The following is a 19,437-nucleotide window of genomic DNA, read 5'->3' as shown; positions in this document are numbered from 1 at the left end:
ACCCAAGATTCTCCCTGCCTTGGTCTTGCCACTACTAACAGATCTGCTCAGGCCTCGGCCTACCTTTCTGTCTTCCTTTCTGCTTTCCTTTCTCCGACATTCAAAGGTACCTTTGCAAGGAAGGGCCTTTGCCCAGCTCCTGGCTTCATATGGATTCTACAAATGACATCAAATATCAACAAAGATGGTTCCAACACTTTGGCCACCTGATGCGAAGAGCTGACTCATAGGAAAAGACCCTGATTCTGGGAAAGATTGAAGGCAGGAGGAGAAGGGGACAACAGAGGATGAGATGGTTGGATGGCATCACCAACTCAATGGACATGAGTTTGAACTAACTCCGGCAGATAGTGAAGGACAGGGAAGCCTGGCATGCTGCAGTCCATGGGGTCAAAAAGAGTCGGACAGGACTTAGTGACTAAACAACAACCACCAAGAAGAACGATGTGGCAGGGTGGAAGAAATAAGAAGCAACAACACCAACTGGTGACTCCAGACATCACAGGGTAGGACTGGGGAAGGAACTGCCAGAAACGGGGGAGGAGAGGAGAGCCAGTGTCACATCCAGGCAGAGAGGGGCTGGCCCCCACCTACCCCCAGCCAGGTGCTCGGCACCAGATCTGAGGGTCATCTATAGGTCATTTCTCTGCGGATGAAGCCAGGGCACGGCCCAGCCCTCACTCCTGCCAGGACAGGAGGCACACAAAGGCCCCAGGAGGAGACCCACAGCCTGAGCCCCTGTTGAGGACAGGAGAGGAAATCTGGAAGGCTTGAGGAGAGCCACAAAGGCTTGCTGCAGTGGGGAGGGAACCCTTTTCTCACACAGATTCCAGACAGAGAAGCCCAGCTCCTCCTTAGGACGGCAGAGCCCTTGGAGGCTGGCTCCTGCCTGGTTCCCTAGCCCACTGTTCCTCGCACCTGGTCCTGACAGCACCACCTGCATCATTCATTCTGGAGTCTGTCCCGATATATATCCCCAGGTGAACCCATGAGGCATCAGGGGACAGCAGGCAGCTGGGTCCCCATCCCTGAAACGCCCCCACACCCACCCAGAGCTTCTAGCAGTAAACACACTTCAAAGGGGAGAAAGCTGAGGGGAGGAACGGAGCAGAAAAGAGACACAGACTTCCTGGGCCCCATCCAGGCCCAAGGGGTCTGAGGCCCACCTTTCTGCCCAGGCCCACACTGATGGGTGGGACAGCGACCTAGGGCTGTACCACGCAGTCGGGGGACGAGCTGGCTGCAATGGTGCAGAGCCTGGGGCCAGAGCCAGACTTCCTGGACGGGGACCCGGCTACACCATATCCGGCCGTACCATATCCGGCCGTGACCTTGGGCTCATCACCAAACCTCATCCGTAGGTGGAGGCTAATAATAGCACCCTTCCCATTTGGCTACTGGGGCCTCAGGACACGGTTAAGAATTAGCTTTTATCATTGGGGTAAAAGAACTGAAGTTCTGAACACATACAGCCAATGCTCACGAGATGTGATGCAGTCACAGAAAGCCAGGGCTCAAGGGGCCTCAGCTGCTGTGGTTGACACAAGCCGCTGGCCACATAGATGAGGGACTGGACGCAGTGAGGTCACTCGGGGGAAGAGACGGGTCTGACATGCAGGTGTCCCGACTCCCAGGTCAATACTGCTGATTCCTGCAGTGTTTGGTCAGCACTTCCCAGGCGCGTGCCAGGTGCCAGCAAGGAGGGGGCCTGAAGCCTCCATTCCAGTGGGACAGAGAGACAAACGGGGGGATGAGACTAGGCCAAGGAGGGACAGGGAAGGGAGGTGTGTTCGCTTGGAGTGTGCAGCAGGAGTGGACCTTGTCGGGACAGTCAGCAGGGCCTCCCTGACACTGCAACCACTGAGCTGAGAACGAATGAACCAGAAGGACGGGAGGTATAGGGAAGAGAGGAGATGAAAGCAGAGGGGGCCGCTGCTGTAAGCAGAAGCCTGGGAGCCCTGTGCTTGCGCTGATGGTCTCCACCACACTCAACAAGGAAGCCAGCTTACCTCCCAGGGTTTACTGCCAGCCAGCGTTTCAGTGCCTGGGCCAAGTCTACATAACCCAGCTAGATGCACCCTAAGGAGAGCCGTCACCATCCGGGGCTTGCCTGCGGGCACCCTGGGGTACAGCATGGCCCAGAACTGGGCACACACAGGCCCTGAAAGGAGACCGCCCACCAGCAAAATCTCAAGAAGCAAGCACTGGAGGAGAAAACACCAACCCACTCCAGTATTCTTGCCTGGAAAATCTGATGGACAGAGGAGCCTGGCGGGCTAAGTCCATGGAGTCTCAAAAGAGTTGGACACGACTTAGTGACTGAGCACGCACGCACGCAGCACTGGCCACAGCGCGGGGGCCAGGCAGACCCTCCAGCCCTGTGAGCCGATGCCAAGCCACCGACACAGGGCGGGGACGGCACCGACGCAGGGCGGGACCGCACCGATCGACGCAGGGCGGGGAAGCTCGCGCACCTTCCGCGTCCAGCGTCTCCTTCATGACGATCTCCACCCGCTCCACGTGGTGCCGGTTCCAGACGCCGTCCAAGGCCGCACGGTTCTGGTCCCGGAAAGGCAGGATCTGGGCCACTACCTGCCAGGGAGGAAGACTGTGGAGCTGCGGGAAGGGAATCCTGACCCCACCGAAGGGCCCACAACCTCTCTATCCCGCTCAGAGGAGACACTCTCGGGAGCAACAGTCCCCGGACACCGGGCCTTCACAGCCCGGGAAGGACTCGAGAACCTCTCAGTGACCGCCACGGGGTTAGCAGCCTGTTTTTTTTTTTACTTTGCCAAGAAAGAAAACATTTAAGATTCTCTACCTTCTATTGATGCTTCTGAACTGTGGTGTTGGAGAAGACTCTTGAGAGTCCCTTGGACTGCAAGGAGATCCAATTAGTCAATCCTAAAGGAAATCAGTCCTGAATATTCATTGGAAGGACTGATGCTGAAGCTGAAACTCCAATACTTTGGCCACCTGATGGGAAGAACTGACTCATTGGAAAAGACCCTGGTGTTGGGAAAGATTGAAGGCAGGAGGAGAAGGGGATGAAAGAGGATGAGATGGTTGGATGGCATCACCGACTTGATGGACATGAGTTTGAGCAAGCTCCGGGAGTTGGTGATGGACAGGGAAGCCTGGCGTGCTGCTGTCCATGGGGTCACAAAGAGTCAGACACGACTGAGCAACTGAACTGAACTGATCTTCTATTACCATCCATTTTTAATAAAAGAAAGGTGTTTTAACACTAAAAATGGAGCAAGAAAAGTTTCAAATTGAATACCATCCAGTATTTTTTTTTCTAATTTTCCCCTAAACAAGTGAAAACCTACCAGGACAGGAACTGGTCTAAGGGCTTATCTTTAGAACACTGCAGCTCCAAAGAGAGCTGGACGCAAGGTGATGCCTCCACCCCAGATGACTCTGTGGTGTCCTCCCATGTGGCCCTGGGCCCATGGCCTGGTCATGGCCAGAAAACACATGTGCTCGTGTGTTTTCTGCTGTGGTTTCCAGGAAGAGGTGTCCTGAGGGTCTGCTCAGATTGAACTGGCCAGTTGACCAGCCTCACCCAGGAGGCCAGCCCCTTGTTCCACCAGAGGGCCTGGATGAGAAGCAAGGACTCAAAGAGTCTCTATCCTGTTTTAAGATCTCATTACCAGGCTGCTGGCTCGAAACAGAACCCGGAAAGGAAAAGGTGTTGAGAAAAGGCAGATGGGTGCGGAGTAATGTGGTTAATTCTAATTCTCACAGCATGCCCACCCAGAAGCCAGGCCCAGACCCCAGAGTTTCAGGGCCCCCTTGGTACAGAACACAGGGCCATGCTGAGGAATCAGAGCCCAGACCCAGGCTGGGAAACAGAAGCCAGGATACACAAAAGAACAGGATGCATGGACAAAGGCCAAGCAGTCCTGCCACTCACCTCCTGCCCAGAGTCAAGATGACCATGGGAGCCCAGATCTTACGATGCCTTCAGGGCCAATTCCACAGTCAGTGGTGCCACTCGGAGGATGGGGTCTTACCTACCCCAGCTCCCTCCACCCTGTAGTCTCTGGGCTGTGGCTCACCTGCTTGCCCAGGTAATGGTCCACCCGGTACATCTCCTCTTCCTGGAAAAAGCTCCCCAGTTCTGTGGCCAGCTGCTGGGCGGAGCGGAGGTCATGGCCAAAGGGTTTCTCGAGCACGACGCGCAGCCAGGCACTGGGGCCTGGCCGGCAGCTGCTGTTGATGTTGCGGGCGATGTCCACGTAGGCAAAAGGTGGCACCGAGAGGTAGAAAATTCGGCCAGTTTCCCGGAGGCCTTCGCGCTCGACCTGGGCCTCGATGTCCTTGCTCAGGGCCAGGTAGTCTTCAGGTGTCTTCAGCCGGCGGTACTCACTCAGCTGCTGGAACTGAGCCTTTAGTTCAGCACAGCGACCCGGGGCCATGTCCTTGGGGCAGGACAGGGACTCCAGGACCTTGGCGATGATCTCTTGGCCCTGCTCGGTGCTCGTCAGAGCAGTCCCGTGGAAGCGAAAATGGTGGCCCTTCCCCGCCTCCTCCAGGTACAGCTGGAACAGGCCCTGCCACAGGTACTTTCTGGCCAGGTCCCCGGTGGCTCCCAGCAGGATGATGGAGACCTGTCTGGGGAGATCCTGGGCCTGCAAGCTGCTGAGCAGGGCAACGCACACGGCCGCCATGAGCATCTTGCAGATGCCTGGGTGCCTAGGAAAGATAGAGAAGCAACAAGGAAGGATCAGACATGTCTCAGTGGCTGCGATGTTGGGGGGGAACACGTCCCTAGGTTATCAAACATTTCCGCCTGGCAAGGAACAGCCACCTGTTTCGCAGGAAAATGTTTCAGTCGCACAGCTTCCCTCTCCCTCCTCAAAGCTGGCTTCTGTGCCAAGCAGCCAGTGGGCCGAGAGCCTGCCCTGTAAGTAGAGACAACGCCACTCACTGGAGGAGGGCCGTTCTGTGCAGCAGCGGCAGCCCCCAGGGAGGCCCCAGTGAGGTTGTGCCCTTGGAGCCGTCCACTCTACAACCAACACCAGTCTCGTCCACAAGCACGGGTGGCCGGGGTCATCAGAGCAGCAGGCCATTGTCTTAGATGACGGCCTGGAGCTGGGGGGACATCGTTGCCCCTCACTTCTCCCACTGCTCTTCCTGTATCTATTGGGCTCCAAGCACAAAATGACAACTGACATTTTTTTTTTTGGCCACTCGGCATGCAGGATCTTTCTGACCAGGGACAGAACCCATTCCCCCTGCACTGGGAGCACAGAGTCTTAGCCACAGACTGCCTGGGAAGTCCACAAAATGACCACTAATCATTGCTGCAGCACTGTGATCAAAAACTCGGATTCTGGAACCAACTAAGTTTGACTCCCAGCTCAACTCTGACCTTGAACAAATATTTAACCTCTCTGTACCTCAGTTTCCTCATCAGAAACGAGGGTATTCATGGTACCTACACCAGAGGGCTGTTAAAATGAGAAAATGAGTGACTGCTGAGAATGTCTTGGACAATGCCTACCACCTATTAAGCATTAGATAAGTGGTGGCTATCATTATGGGACTAGAATGGGTTAGCATACATTATAGTATATGTTAATAGCTGCAAACCCTGAATGTTGGCATGTGCCAAACACTGAGCTAAATACTTCTGTGCATCAGATTTCCCTGAATCCAGACAAGAGCCTTGCAAAGAACTAGTGGAGGGGGGACTTCCCTCGTGGTCCAATGGCTAAGACTCTGAGCTACCACTGCAGGAGGCCCAGGTTCGATTCCTGGTCAGTGCACTAGATCCCACAGGCTGCAACTAAGAGGTCAAAAGCCGCAACTAAAGATCTTGCATGCTGCAATGAAGACAGAAGATCGTATGTGCCACAACTAAGACCCAGTGCAGCCAAATAAAGAAATATTACAGAAAAAAAAAAAGAACCAGTGGAGGAGTACTATCACAGTCCCCCACTTCTGCAGATAGATAAGCTGAGGCTCAGGCAGGTGAAAGTCCTGTGTTGAGAAAGTGGGGGAAGCCAGGCAGGCATCCGGCTCCTTGGCTCCAGAGCTGATGGGCAGGAATTACACACTACGGTCTCCATGAGATTAGTCTAACTTCTTGGCTAGTTTTCAGTCTAATCTGAAGCGGCTGACATGCAGGAAAGGCGAGGCCCCAGACCTGTCACTGATGCACCAGAGGGTTCACTTTCTCTGGCCTTCTGTTCAGACTGAGGCTGTAGGGCTGGATATGTTCAATTCTTACTTCCTGGCTCTCCCATTCTCCAAGTCCCCGCCAAGGCCAGTGCTTTGAAGGAAAGACAGAAGGAATGAGGAGGAACATGACACGGCTCTCAGACCCAGGTCGGGGGCCTGGGGCCCAGCCTGGGGTGTGGGAGGACTGAAGAAGGAACGAGGATGACTGGCTTGGCACTGATTATAAGGCAGGTGTTCTCCCGACAAAGGGTTAACACAGTCCTCAACAATGAGGCACTGGACTAGTTATACAGATGGGGAAACTGAGGTTTAAAGAGACAAAAGGAATTCTGAAAAGGCCCTGCAGACCTCCCCTCACCCCAACACCATCCGCTGTATCGGCCCCCCATTCTGACATCAGACCACTCCCCTCACTCTGCCCTTTCCTTCTTTCCCCACTCTCTTGAGATTCATCTCCAACATGGCCTCAGTTAGTGGCCAAACCAAGATGATGACCCAGCAACAGCATGTGCACCACAATCTATAGGACACCAGACCTTCCCGTCATGGGAGGTCTAACTGAAGGACCAAGGGACCACATGCAAGGTATCCCCAGCCTCCTCTTCCACTGTCCATTATCGGCGCTCGTGTCCGAATTTGGACCACGGGGCCATTCAGCTTTCCTCGCCTGCTTTCTGATCCTTATCCTTGGCCCGACAAGCACTTCCTTCTTAACTGGCAAACCGCCCCTGTCTGGAGGGAAGGAAAAGCTGCAAGGTCAGTGCAGGAAAGAGGCAGCAAGAAATCTGAAGCCCAGGGAACAGCCTGGAGAAGGAGGAGCCGCCAGCTGGCAGCCGCATCTCGGAGCTCCTAATCGGACACTGGCAGCCAGAGGTCTTGACGGGCCTGTTGTGGCAGGTGAGGGAGCTCCAAGGGCCAGCACTGCTACCCCCACCCCAGGAGATGGCAGAAAACCTGAGCCGACCGCCGGGCCTCCATTTAACCCTGTTCTGAGTCTGAAGTCTGCTGCAGTCTTCTCTGCCCAGCCCTCTCCGGGCTCCCAGAGCTCAGGTTAAATGCCCTTATCTCTTGCTTATGTCTCCAGCCTCCTTTAAACAAATACACATCAGAAATATCAGTTATTGCAACACGGCCGCTTACTCTGTGGTTGCTAAACAACCAGGGAACAACCCTTTCCTAAACGAGTCAGGAGTGGAATAGTCCTGAGCGTTTCCTTTTCTTATTACCATGTCTTTTAACCTTAACAGTGTTTCTCAAACTTCAATGTGCTTATGAATCTCTTGGCAAATTCTTTCAAAAATGCAGATTCTGGGGCAGAGGGTCTGGGGATGGGGCCTAAGGTGCTGAAAGTTGGCCCGAAGAGCCCACCATGAGAAGCAGGGTCTGGAACGCTGAGCGGTGAAGCCAAGTCAGGGCCAGTGTCAGAGGGGAGCATCAGATCTGATTCGGCTGCAGGGTTTTTCAAAACGCATGTGCCTGTATGTGTGTTAAGTTGCTTCCGTCATGTCCGACTCTTTGCGACCCCATGAACTGTAGCCCGCCAGGCTCCTCTGTCCATGGGATTCTCCAGGCAAGAAAACTGGAGTGGGTAGCCATTGCTTTCTCCAGGGGATCTTCCCTGACCCAGGAATCGAACCTAGGTCTCTGGCACTGCAGGTAAATTCTCCAGGAAAGTCCCCTCAAAATGCACAGTTCCTGCCGCCTCCTGCCTTCAGCAGGGCAGGGAACCTCTGACCCCAGTGGGCCCAGGACAGGTGCAAACATGAGCATTTCAAAGCCACCTTGAATGTTGGCAATGAACTCATCTCCCTGCAAAACCTGGTTACTAATGACCTCGAGCCTAATAATACCTGACATCTACCTAGCAGTCAGTGTGTGCCAGACGATGTAAACGCACGGTCTCAACCTTCCCTCCACACAGCGCTCAGAAGGAGTCCTGCAAGGATCCCATTTCACAGATGAGCAGACGGCAGGCCAAGTCCACTGTCTAGTTCCAGAGCCCGAGGCCCAGGCGCTGTGTGAAATGGCTCCCCAAGTCGAGTAAGGAAGGTGGCCTTTGGATCAGAGGACCTGGGCTTGAGGCCATGTCCGAGCTCTGTGTGATCCAATCAAGTCACCTTGTCAGTCCTCACCTATCAAACGGGCTAATACCCCCCAAACTAAATGGAGGTTTGTGAAGACCAGCTGACCAGTGACAAAAACCCTATACAGATTCTAAGTTAGGGACTTCCCTGGTGGTCCAGTGGCTAAGACTCCTTGCTCTCAAAGCAGGGGGCCTGGGTTCGATCCCTGATCAGGGAACTAGATCCCACATGTCACAACTAAGACCCAGTGCATATGTGCGTGCTCAGTCATTTCAGTCTTGTCTGGCTCTGTGCGACCCCATGGACTGTAGCTTGCCAGCTCCTCTGTCCACGGAATTCTCTAGGCAAGAATACTGGAGTGGGTTGCCATACCCTTCTCCAGAAGACCCAGTACAGCCAAATGTATATATATACATATTAGGTTTCCCAGGTGGCGCAGTGGTAAAGAATCCAACTGCCAATGCAAGAGACGCAAGTTTGATCCCTGGGTCGGGACCATCTCCTGGAGGAGGAAATGGCAACCCACTCCAGTATTCTTGCCTGGGAAATCTCATGGACAGAGGAACCTGGTGGGCTACAGTCCATGGGGTTGCAAAGAGTCAGACATGACTGAGCACGTACACACTGCATGCATACACATACACACACAAAAACCCAACAACAACAAAAAGCAAATGCTAAGTTAATTAATGTACAGGGCCCCCTGCCCCTGCCCAGCATGGCATCAGGCTGCTGCAGCTGCCAGGAAAACCTGCGCTGCTCCCTCCTCTCGGGAGCTCCAGAGCCCGGCCCTGCAGACAGTACAGGACACACCCAGACGTCTATGTAACACCCCCCTGCTTGCCCTTACACCCTGAGAAGGAAGGTATATAGGTATACAGATGTCCTCTCTGTTGCCCTGACAGAGGAATAAACAGCCTCTGAGAAGTCCAATTACATCAAAGGCAAGACCAGGCTCCCAGCCCCTGGAGTAGAGGTAACAGGGATCGAGGCTCCATAGCCACCTGTGGCCTTCACTGCTCTCAGGCTGCAAGCCTCTCCTTCTGAAGGATTTTCTGAAAAACTTTCTCCTGCTTCCTTGCCTCCTCTGAGAGCAATGGGCTACGAAATACATCTCCTAAGATTACATACTTGAACTTGGCCAAAAAAACATGGAAATGGCATTCCAACGGCCAATCCTGCTATGAACTGCATCTATGTTTAGTTAATAAATAAGAAAACCATGAGTGCAATGTATGAGCCACTCTGGGACAGGAGGACAGTGTATTCAACTGTGGATTGGAACACGTGATGATTAGTACACAGAAGAATCTAAACACCTTGTAACCTTGAACTTGCATGTTCCTTGCTGGGAACTGCAGTTTCCCCACCTGTGAAGAGAGGCAGCTAGAGGAGCTCAACCGCACTTTCCTCCCAGAAAACTCTGTTTTCCAAGGAAAGGAGATAACCTCTCTATTACGTGGGAGATGGCCATCACCGTTCTGAAGACAGTTTAGGCTGGGAAATACAGGACTGAAGTAGGAAGCACGGAACTGATAACTGAGAGTCACTCAGAAGTTAGAAGACCAAGCTCCCCGAAGCTCTAACTTCAGTGTGTGGAGGATGCAATCTCATTTACAATTATTATTCCAAATACTTGCCAGCAGCATGCACGTGCGTGCATACTAAGTCACTTCAGTTGTGTCCAACTCTTTTCAACCCTATGGACCAGAGCCTGCCAGGCTCCTCTGCCCATGGAATTCTCCAGGCAAGAATACTGGAGTGGGTTGTCATGCCCTCCTCCAGAGGATCTTCCCAATCGAGGGATTGAACCCACATCTCTTACATCTCCTGCTTTAGCAAGTGAGTTCGTTACCACTAGCGCCCACCTTGCTACAAAGTGAGGTGTGGCAGAGGCTTCTTCCAGGATGTGACAGGCTCATACAAGAGTTGGGACTGGCCAGGCCCATGTCCAGAGTCCAGGGCACCTCTCACTGCTCCCAACTCCAGGGTGAAGGGTTCCTACTGGGCCTTCTGGGAGACTCACCTTTTAAAGTGTGGCTCTGCTAACATCCCCAAAGCTGCAAGCATGGACGTGGCCAGCCAGAGGGTATGGACTAGAAGCGGGGCTCCCAAGTGAGAAAGGCAGACGTGGGGCACACCCAGGACCAGTCTCGGCACAGCCCTGGCCAGGGAGGGCACTTGGGTTGAAGAGCCAGTTCTGGGAAACCACGGGAGGAAGCAGCTCTGACCTCTAGCTCCAGCAGGCAAGGGGCGGGAGAAAGGAGCCGGGAGGTGGATGCCAGCGGCTGTTGGTACTCTGTCCCTTCCCTGGTGCCATATACACCTTTGACCTCTGCCTTCTGTTTGCCAGGCAGGGGAAAGAGGAATTTTCTTCAAATCACAGCTCATGAGCTTGGTATTTTTCACAGGAGCGTGTGGGAGTGAAACAAAAGTTCAAAGTGAAGGGGAGTTTTTGCTGAAGTAGAAAGGGATGTGCCGGACCCCTTCCACACTTGCCAGCTCCAGTATGTTTCCCACACTCTCTCCTCTGTGCTCTGGGCCTTCTGTACAGACACCCCCATGCGGAGGCAAGTCAAACTTGTCATCATCACCTGTGACCTGCATTCAACCCCTTGGGGCTAGAGAGGGGACAGAACCCCAAGATCAGCTCTGAGACCATTTCCCCCCTAAACTCCTAGAATCCTTATTCCCATCACCTCATGAGGTCAATCTTTGGTCCCTACAATTCAAATGGTGTGTGAGAACCATCACATATCTTCATGAGAGATTCAACTGCTAAATTTTCAGGAATTTATCAGGTCAGTTGTTAAACACAGCCCCTATTAAAACCGAATTACATGAACTTAGAATCAAATAAGCTGTATTAAAAAACAAAGATATTAAACACTCAATACTCCCTAATTGATTTACTTCATGTTACTATTATCTATGCTCTTGACATTATTTACCCTATTGCATCTGTTGTTGTTCAGTCACAAAGTCGTGTCCAACTCTTTGCGACCCCATGGACTACAGCACACCAGGCTCTTCCGTCCTCCACTCTCTCTCGCAGTTTGCTCAAATTTATGTCCATTGGGTCAGTGACGCTATCTAACCATCTCATCCTCTGCTGCCCCCTTCTCCCTTTGCCTTCAATCTTTCCCAGCATCAGGGTCTTTTCCAAAGAGTCAGCTCTTCCCATCAGGTGGCCAAAGTATTGGAGCTTCAGCATCAGTCCTTCCGATCAATATTCAGGGTTGGTTTCCTTTAGGATTGACTGGTATCTATAAGGTGAAGATATTCTGTAATGGTGTGCTTGAAACTGGTCGATGTGGGAACATTTATTTATGCGGCAGGTGTCGGTAAATGCTATCAAGCTGGCTCCTGGCCACCAACCGCCATCCCTTCCAGAGGTTGTTAAACATTTACCAACTCACAACTGCCTGTACACCAAGCTGCTACTTCCAGTCTGGACTTTCTCCCCCTCAACTCCTGTCTCACACAGTCAACTGTGACTGTGACACCAACAGCTGGATGTCTACAAGATGTACCACGTTCAAAACAAACTGACTTATCTCCCAAATGCTCCAAATGCAGATCGCCCATCCTCAGTAAATGGCAACTCCCGCCTTCCAGGGGCTCAGGCCAGAGATCTTGGGGCATCCGATCTGACAGCAAGTCCCATGGATTCTATCACCAACATTTACCTAGAATACAACTACTTCTCACCATTCTCACCTCCTCCCATGTCCCCACTCCGGTCCTAGCCACCATCACCTTTGTGTGAAACCACCTCCCTGGCCTCCCATTTCTATCTTTGTTTGAACCCAGGATTCGGAGTGCTCTGTTTACAGCATCGGTCAGATCCTGTCCTTCTGTTCGGTGGCCGGCAGGGTCTACACACTCTGGCCTTCCATCTCTTACCTCTTTGATCTGTTCTCCTACACTCTGCCCCTCTCTGGGCTCCAGCCACCCATCCTCCTGCCCCAGGGCCCTTGTACTTGCTGTTCTCACTGCCTGACCTACTTTTCCCTGCAGATGTCCACATGGCTTACTCCCTCACTAATTTCAATTCTTTGCTGAAATGTCACCTCAGTGAGGCTTTCTTAGCTGACTCTGTGTAAAACTGTAAACCTCCAACCCTCATCTCATCCCCTGCTTTATGTCTCCCCATAATACATATCTGCATGTGATAAGCATATTTATTTTGTTTATTGTCTATCACCCCTCCCTTCAAGACCATAAGTGCCTATGAGGACACAGGTTTTTCTGTTTTGTTCACTGCCTATCTCTAGTATCCAAAACAAGGCCTGGGGCTTCCCTAGTGGGACAGTGGATAGGAATCTGCCTGCCAAAGCAGGGGACACAGGGTTCGATCCCGGACCTGGGAAGATTCCACATGTCTGCAGGGCAACTAAGCCTGTGCTCCACAACTACTGGGCCCTCTCTCTCTAGAGCTTGTGCTCGGCAACAAGAGAAGGCACTCGCCCAGCAATGAAGATACAGCACAGCCAAAATCAATCAGTTAATTAAATTTTTAAAAAAGCAAAAAAAAAATATAAAAAAATAAAAAAGCAGGGCCTGGGCCTCAGAAGGTACGCGATAAACATTTGCTGAATGAACAAATAAATCCCATTCGTCCAAGACCACTGTCGACTCTGTATGGGCAGCCCTGTGTGGATGATGAATCTCTAATGGTGACTTCAAGCACTGTGACGCTGGCACTGTGACACAGCACACATTAGCAGCAGCTCACTATCTGATATGATACTATGAATAATAAAAAGAGATATTTATAGAGCACTTAACTAAATGCAAAATACTGGGCTAAGAGCTTCACATGTGTCACGTCATTTAATTCTTGCCACAGCTTATGAGGTAGGTGGCTTCCCAGGCAGCGCAGCGGTAAAGAATCCACCTGCCAATGCAGAAGACACAGGAGATACAGGTTCGATCCCTGGGTTGGGAAGATCCCCTGGAGAAGGAAACAGAAACCCACTTCAGTTTTCTTGCCTGGAAAATTCCACGGACAGAGGAGCCTGATGGACTATAGTCCACGAATGAGGTCGCCAAGAGTTGGACATGACCAAGCATAGCACAGTATGAGGTAGGTACTATTACTGTACCCGTGTTTAGAATGAGAAGAGAGGAAATTAAGGTGCAGAGAGATAAAATAACTTACTGAAGGTCAGGCAGCTTAGAGGTGACAGGACTTGAATACAGGCAGTCTGGTTCCACACCTTCTTCCCACCTACCTCTAAAATGCGTGACATGGAGCAGGAAACGGCAACCCACTCCAGTTTCCTTGCCCGGAAAAGTCTGTGGACAGAGGAGCCTGGCAGGCTACAGTCCGTGGAGTCACAAAGAGTCAGACATGACTGAACACAAACAAACAAGGGCCCACCCTAAATCCAGGGTGATCTCATCTAAACATCCACAATTACATGTGCAAAGATCATTTTTCCAAATAAAGTCACCTTTGCAGGTTCTGGGGTTACAACTTGGGCACACCTTTGGGGGCCACTATTAAACCTGCTGCAATGTGGTAAGGAAAAAAATGTGTGACTACAACCCCAAATGACAAATTTAAAGCACTGTTTTAGAGGAACTTCCATGGTGGAGTGGCTAAGACTCCACAGTACCAATGCAGGGGGCCCAGGTTCCATCCCTGGAAGGAGAACTAGATCCCACATGCTGCAACTAAGAGTTCGGAGGCTACGATGAAGACTGAAGATTCTGCAAGCCACAACTAAGACCCAGTGCCATCAAATAAATATATAAATACACATTTTTCAAAATGACTGAAAAAAAACAATAACACTGTTTTAGTGGACACAGATTCTGCTCCCTTCCAAGATCAGAATTACAGTGGTTTAAACACTCCCATAAGCGACCCAAGCTGGTCAGCAGCTCTGCTTCCTGAGGTCAGGTTGCCCTGACCACCAACTGCTGTGAATGGCCTTGGCTTCCGATGTCCACTCTAACAGTGATTCACTCACCTTACTTCTGACATCAATGAGGACACTGTATTTAAGGCTGAGTTGCTGTGTTAAAACCTGAAAGGCCCTTGTTGGAGAAGGGGGGAAGTGCTCGTTTCTGGGATCTTAGCTACTTAGTAGCTGTGTGGCCTTATATAAGTTATTTAACTTCTTCCAACCTCAACCACCTATTACACTTAGACCAAAGGAACTAAAGCATGGCAAAGCCTGATGCCATCCACAGGTGGAACATTTGTGCTGCTAGGTATCTGTCTCGTTTCAGATTGTGGCCATGTCTGTGTCATGGGAGACTTCTGCAGAGGTGTCCTGGCACCATGGCTCCCTTCCCCAAGTCACGTGAGAGGCATGGGAGAAGAGAAGCTAAAGGCAAAGTAGAAAAGGAAAGATATACCTATCTGAATGCAGAGTTCCAAAGAATAGCAAGGAGAGATAAGAAAGCTGTCCTCAGTGATCAATGCAAAGAAATAGAGGAAGACAATAGAATGGGAAAGACTAGAGATCTCTTCAAGAAAATCAGAGACACCAAGGAAACATTTCATGCAAAGATGGGCACGATAAAGGACAGAAACAGTATGGACCTAACAGAATCAGAAGATATTAAGAAGAGGTGGCAAGAATACACAAAACTATACAAAAAAGATCTTTATGACCCAGATAACCACAATGGTGTGATCACTCACCATCCAGAGCCAGCCATCCTGGAATGCAAAGTCAAGCGGGCCTTAGGAAACATCACTATGAACAAAGCTAGCGGAAGTGATGGAATTCCAGTTGAGCTATTCCAAATCCTAAAAGATTATGCTGTGAAAGTGCTGCACTCACTATGCCAGCAAATTTGGAAAACTCAGCAGTGGCCACAGGACTGGAAAAGGTCAGTTTTCGTTCCAATCCCAAAGAAAGACAATGCCAAAGAATGTTCAAGCTACCACACAATTGCACTCATCTCACATGCTGGCAAAGTAATGCTCAAAATTCTCCAAGTTAGGTTTCAATAGTACATGAACCGAGAACTTCCAGACGTTCAAGCTGGATTTAGAAAAGGCAGAGGAATCAGAGATCAAATTGCCAACATCGGCTGTTTCATAAAAAAAGAAAAAGAGTTCCAGAAAAACATCTACTTCTGCTTTAATGACTACACCAAAGCCGTTAACTACGTGGATCACAACAGTGGAAAATTCTTCAAGAGAGGGGAATACCAGACCACCTTACCTGCCTCCTGAGAAATCTGTATGCAGGTCAAGAAGCAACAGTTAGAACTGGACATGGAACAATGGACTGGTTCCAAATTGGGAAAGGGGTACATCAGGGCTGTATATTGTCACTATGCTTATTTAACTTACATGCAGAGTACATCATGTGAAATGCCAGGCTGGATGAAGCACAAGCTGGAATAAAGATTGCCAGGAGAAACATCAATAACCTCAGATATGCAGATGACACCACACTTATGGCAAGAAGCGAAGAGGAACTGAAGAGCCTCTTGATGAAAATGAAAGAGGAGAGTGAAGAAGCTGGCTTAAAACTCAACAGTTAAAAAACTAAGATCATGGCATCCGGTCCCATCACTTCATTGCAAATAGATGAGGAACAATGGAAACAGTGACAGACTCTATTTTCTTGGGCTCCAAAATCACTGCAGCCATGAAATTAAAAGATGCTTATTCCTTGGAAGAAAAGCTATGACCAACCTAGATAGCATATTAAAAAGCAGAGACATTACTCTGCCAACAAAGGTCCATCTAGTCAAAAGCAATGGTTTTTCCAGTGGTCATGGATGGATGTGAGAGTTGGACCATAAAGAAAGCTGGAGTGCCAAAGAATTGATGCTTTTGAACTGTGGTGTTGCAGAAGACTCTTGAGAGTCCCTTGAACTGCAAGGAGATCAAACCAGTCAATCCTAAAGGAAATCAGTCCTGAATATTCACTGGAAGGACTCACGCTGAAGCAGAAGCTCCAATACTTTGGCCACCTGATGTGAAGAACTGACTCACTGGAAAAAGCCCTGATGCTGGGAAAGATTGAAGGCAGGAGGAGAAGGGGATGAAAGAGGATGAGATGGCTGGATGGCATCACCAACTCGATGGACATGAGTTTGAGCAAGCTCTGGAAGTTGGTGACGGACAAAGGAGCCTGGCGTGCTGCAGCCCGTGTGGTTGCAGAGTCAGACACGACTAACCAACCTCAACCACAGAGTGGGAAAACAAGTCAATAAGAAGCACAAAAGGAGACAATCCATACAAAGCACCTGGTACGATGCTTGGCATATAGTAAGCGTCCAAGAACTGTTAGCCACTGTCATTATTAAACCAAGAGCATCATGAATAAAGTGGCGTTTCTTGCTTGTCTCTTGGAACTGCTGAGAAACCAACTGACTTCACACAGCAGGAAAAAATGCCAACGAACAGCTCACTGACAACTTCGTGATCTTCAGTGATACTGATGAAAAACCAAAGGGCTATAAAGCTGAGAGGGCTTCCCAGGTGGCTCAGCAGTAAAGAATCCGCCTGCCAATGCAGGAGACGTGGGTTCAATCCCTGGGTCAGGAAGATCCCCTGGAGAAGGAAATGGCAACCCACTCCAGTATTCTTGCCTAGGAAATCCCATGGACAGAGCAGCCTGGTGGGCTACAGTCCACGGGGTCACAACGAGTTGGATGTGACTTAGCAACTAAACAGCAACAGCAGCATAGACCTGAAATGGTTAAAAAAGTCTCCACTGCAGCCTATAAGGGGTTTATAATCCAGGCCAAAGAATACAGCAGTAAACCTCTAACTCTGCAACCCTGGGACTTTCACTTAACTACTCAGGGCCTTTTCTCCAGCTCTAAGATGGGGAGCTTTCACCTCGTTTTAATGTCTGGCCAAAAGAAAAAAAAAAACAACCCAGATCATGGCTGTGAAAATACTTTGGGAGGCAAAGGTGGTAATAGGTCTCCTAGACAAAGAGCCACCCAGCTCCCAGTTCAGGGAAACAGAAAGCAAAATCAGACTTCCTGCTCTGCCTGTGGGTTAGGGACTGGCAGAATCCATGGTGAAATCTGGCAACAAGCAATGACATTTTGCCTTGTTCAAATTCCATCAATAAAATGAGAAGTAGGTAGGGACTTCCCTAGTGGCCCAGTGGCTAAGACTCCATACTCCTAATGCAGAAGGCCAGGGTTCCATCTCTGGTCAGGAAACTAGATCCCACGTGCCATGACTAAAGATCTAGCATGCTTCAACTAAGACCTGATGCAGTCAAATGAATATTTTTTTAAGAAAATGAGAAGCGGATTGGCCACAGATGACCAAAGGTGCCTCTTGGTTTCCCTTTGCCCACAGATTTGATGGTTTCCCCTTTAAAGGGCCTAAAACCATCCCACAATAGTAAATTCTATTAGTCTTTGGTTAAAATAACTTGAATGCCTGCCTGGAGTGTTTTATCTGCTGAGCAGCTATATACCTCAAAGAAAGGGTTACATTAAAAAAAAAAAAACACTGCCTAAAAGTGAACTCTGTTCATGCCAAACACTGAGCATTTTCCTCTCAGGTGCTCCTAAAACTTGCCAGAAGATTAGCCTCCTAAGCTCAAACACTCTATCCATCACTACAGAGTATGTACTAATGTGTCTGACTCTTTTGTGACCCCATGGACAGTAGCCCGCCAGGTTCCTCTGTCCATGGGATTTCCTAGGCAAGAATACTGGAGTGGGTTGCCATTTCCACCTTCAGGGGATCTTCCCCACCCAGGGATCAAACCTGTGTCTCCTGCATTGGTAGGCGGATTCTTCAACACTGAGCCAACTGGGGAGCCCCAGTTAGTATACACCATAGTTTAAAATACACCCAGTCTTTCCAGGTTTCCCGCGTTGACTACCTTTCAGGAGCCACAGGCCTGCCTGGGGGACAGTGGGGTGCGTGGGCAAGGAATTTCAGCTTATGACTTCTCCAGAAGTTTTCACTTCCGTTTAAACACTCAAGTTTGAGTGAGTCGATTTTCAGAGACCCAGACAGGTCTGCTTCTGGAAAACCATTCATTGGATGGATGTATTTGAAACGCTGATGGAAACCTGAGCGCTAGTGCCAAAGATTAAGCAGATCCCCAAGGCAGGTGGGAGGTGGCGGGGGGGGTGGGGGGAGCCTCCAATTCCTCCTCGCACTGAACTGAATTCCAGAAAGTCCAGGGAAAGGAGACACCGCTGGCCCCTCCGGACCAGCCTCGACGGGGCCTGGCTGCCTCCAGCCAACCCGCCACCACGCAGCACTGCCGCGCCAAGGCATCTGCGGAGGAGGAAGTGAATAATTTGTTTTGCGGAGGGAACGCGGGGAAGGGAATTGGGGCGGGTGGGTGGTGGCTGGGGTGACTCTTCCCAATCAAACGCCCGAGGATTTTACAGCGACGCGGAGCTGGCCTCCGGGGCCTACGGGTTCGCAGGGGCGCGAGCGCGCAGCCGCCATCCGGCTGTAAAAGACTCCTCCTGCGGCCCAAGAAGCCGGAGAGAACGCGGGGGAGGCAGCTTACTTCATCACGCCCGTCAGAGCCGGCCGCTTCTCCGGGAAACGTCGGGGGCGGCGCGGGCCGCGCGGTGCCGCTGGCCGGGCTCAGGCCAGGTCGGGGCCCGGCGCATTCTGTTCCGCCCGCCCGGCCAGCCCCGACAGGTGCGCGTCACGCGGCCCCGCGCCTGACGCGCGCTCGGGTTTCGCCAGCGACGCCGGGGGCGGCAAGCGGGGCGGGGGGCGGAGGGGGAGGCCGAGTCCGGCCGGACCGCCCCGTCCCGGTCCAACCCGAGACGCGTCAGTGTCCGGGAGCGCGGCTAACCCTCCGGGCCTGGGCATCAAACCCCTGCGGCCTCGGCGCGCGCGCGCAGTGGGGCCCCGGCCCTGGGACGCGCGCGCGCAGTAGGACCGGGCGAGGGGCGCGCGCAGTGGGGCTGAGCCGGGGCAGGCGGCGGAGGCGGAGACTCAGGCGAAACCACGCCCCCTAGCTTGGGCGCTAGGGGTTGGCGGGCGGGCCCCTCTTAAATGTTTCCCTGGTTCGCGTGGATGGGCTGGTCTTAAGAGCGAAGTGAGCGGGCCTTTTTCTGCGTCTCTGGAATATCTTGTGCGTCGTAGGGGCCGCCTTCCTGGACACGGGAGGGCCGAGGGAAGTCGTTGCGTCCTTGAGCCGAGTTGCTGGCTCCTCGTCAGATTCTGGCACAAGCC

At 51.4% G+C, this 19,437-nt stretch overlaps 1 protein-coding gene across 9 annotated transcripts in view; it reads right to left on the bottom strand.

The window, feature by feature from the left end:
* Nucleotides 1-19,218, bottom strand: part of H6PD (hexose-6-phosphate dehydrogenase/glucose 1-dehydrogenase) — a 39,675-nt gene extending 20,457 nt beyond the window's left edge. For 3 of the 9 annotated variants that reach the window (XR_014053393.1, XR_014053394.1, XM_081489308.1), the window contains exons 1-3: nt 18,758-19,218; nt 4,065-4,701; nt 2,475-2,592 (exon numbers count right to left, since the gene is read on the bottom strand). Coding sequence is in view for 7 of the 9 variants with exons in the window: in XM_081489308.1 (XP_081345434.1) it covers nt 2,475-2,592; nt 4,065-4,701; nt 18,758-18,762 (760 nt within the window). In the remaining 2 variants the exon portion in view is untranslated. Of the gene's footprint in view, nt 1-2,474; nt 2,593-4,064; nt 4,702-4,816; nt 4,911-6,157; nt 6,284-10,302; nt 13,234-13,513; nt 13,578-18,757 lie in introns of those variants that run through there. The other 6 variants (XM_081489312.1, XM_081489314.1, XM_081489313.1 and 3 more) reach the window with 6 other exon arrangements.
* Between the last annotated feature and the right edge of the window lie 219 nt (nt 19,219-19,437).

The sequence above is a fragment of the Giraffa tippelskirchi genome, chromosome 5, assembly GCF_054371585.1.
Source record: "Giraffa tippelskirchi isolate mGirTip1 chromosome 5, T2T-mGirTip1v1.2.pri, whole genome shotgun sequence".
Lineage (NCBI taxonomy): Eukaryota > Metazoa > Chordata > Mammalia > Artiodactyla > Giraffidae > Giraffa > Giraffa tippelskirchi.
This window is presented reverse-complemented; position numbering and strand designations above follow the sequence as displayed.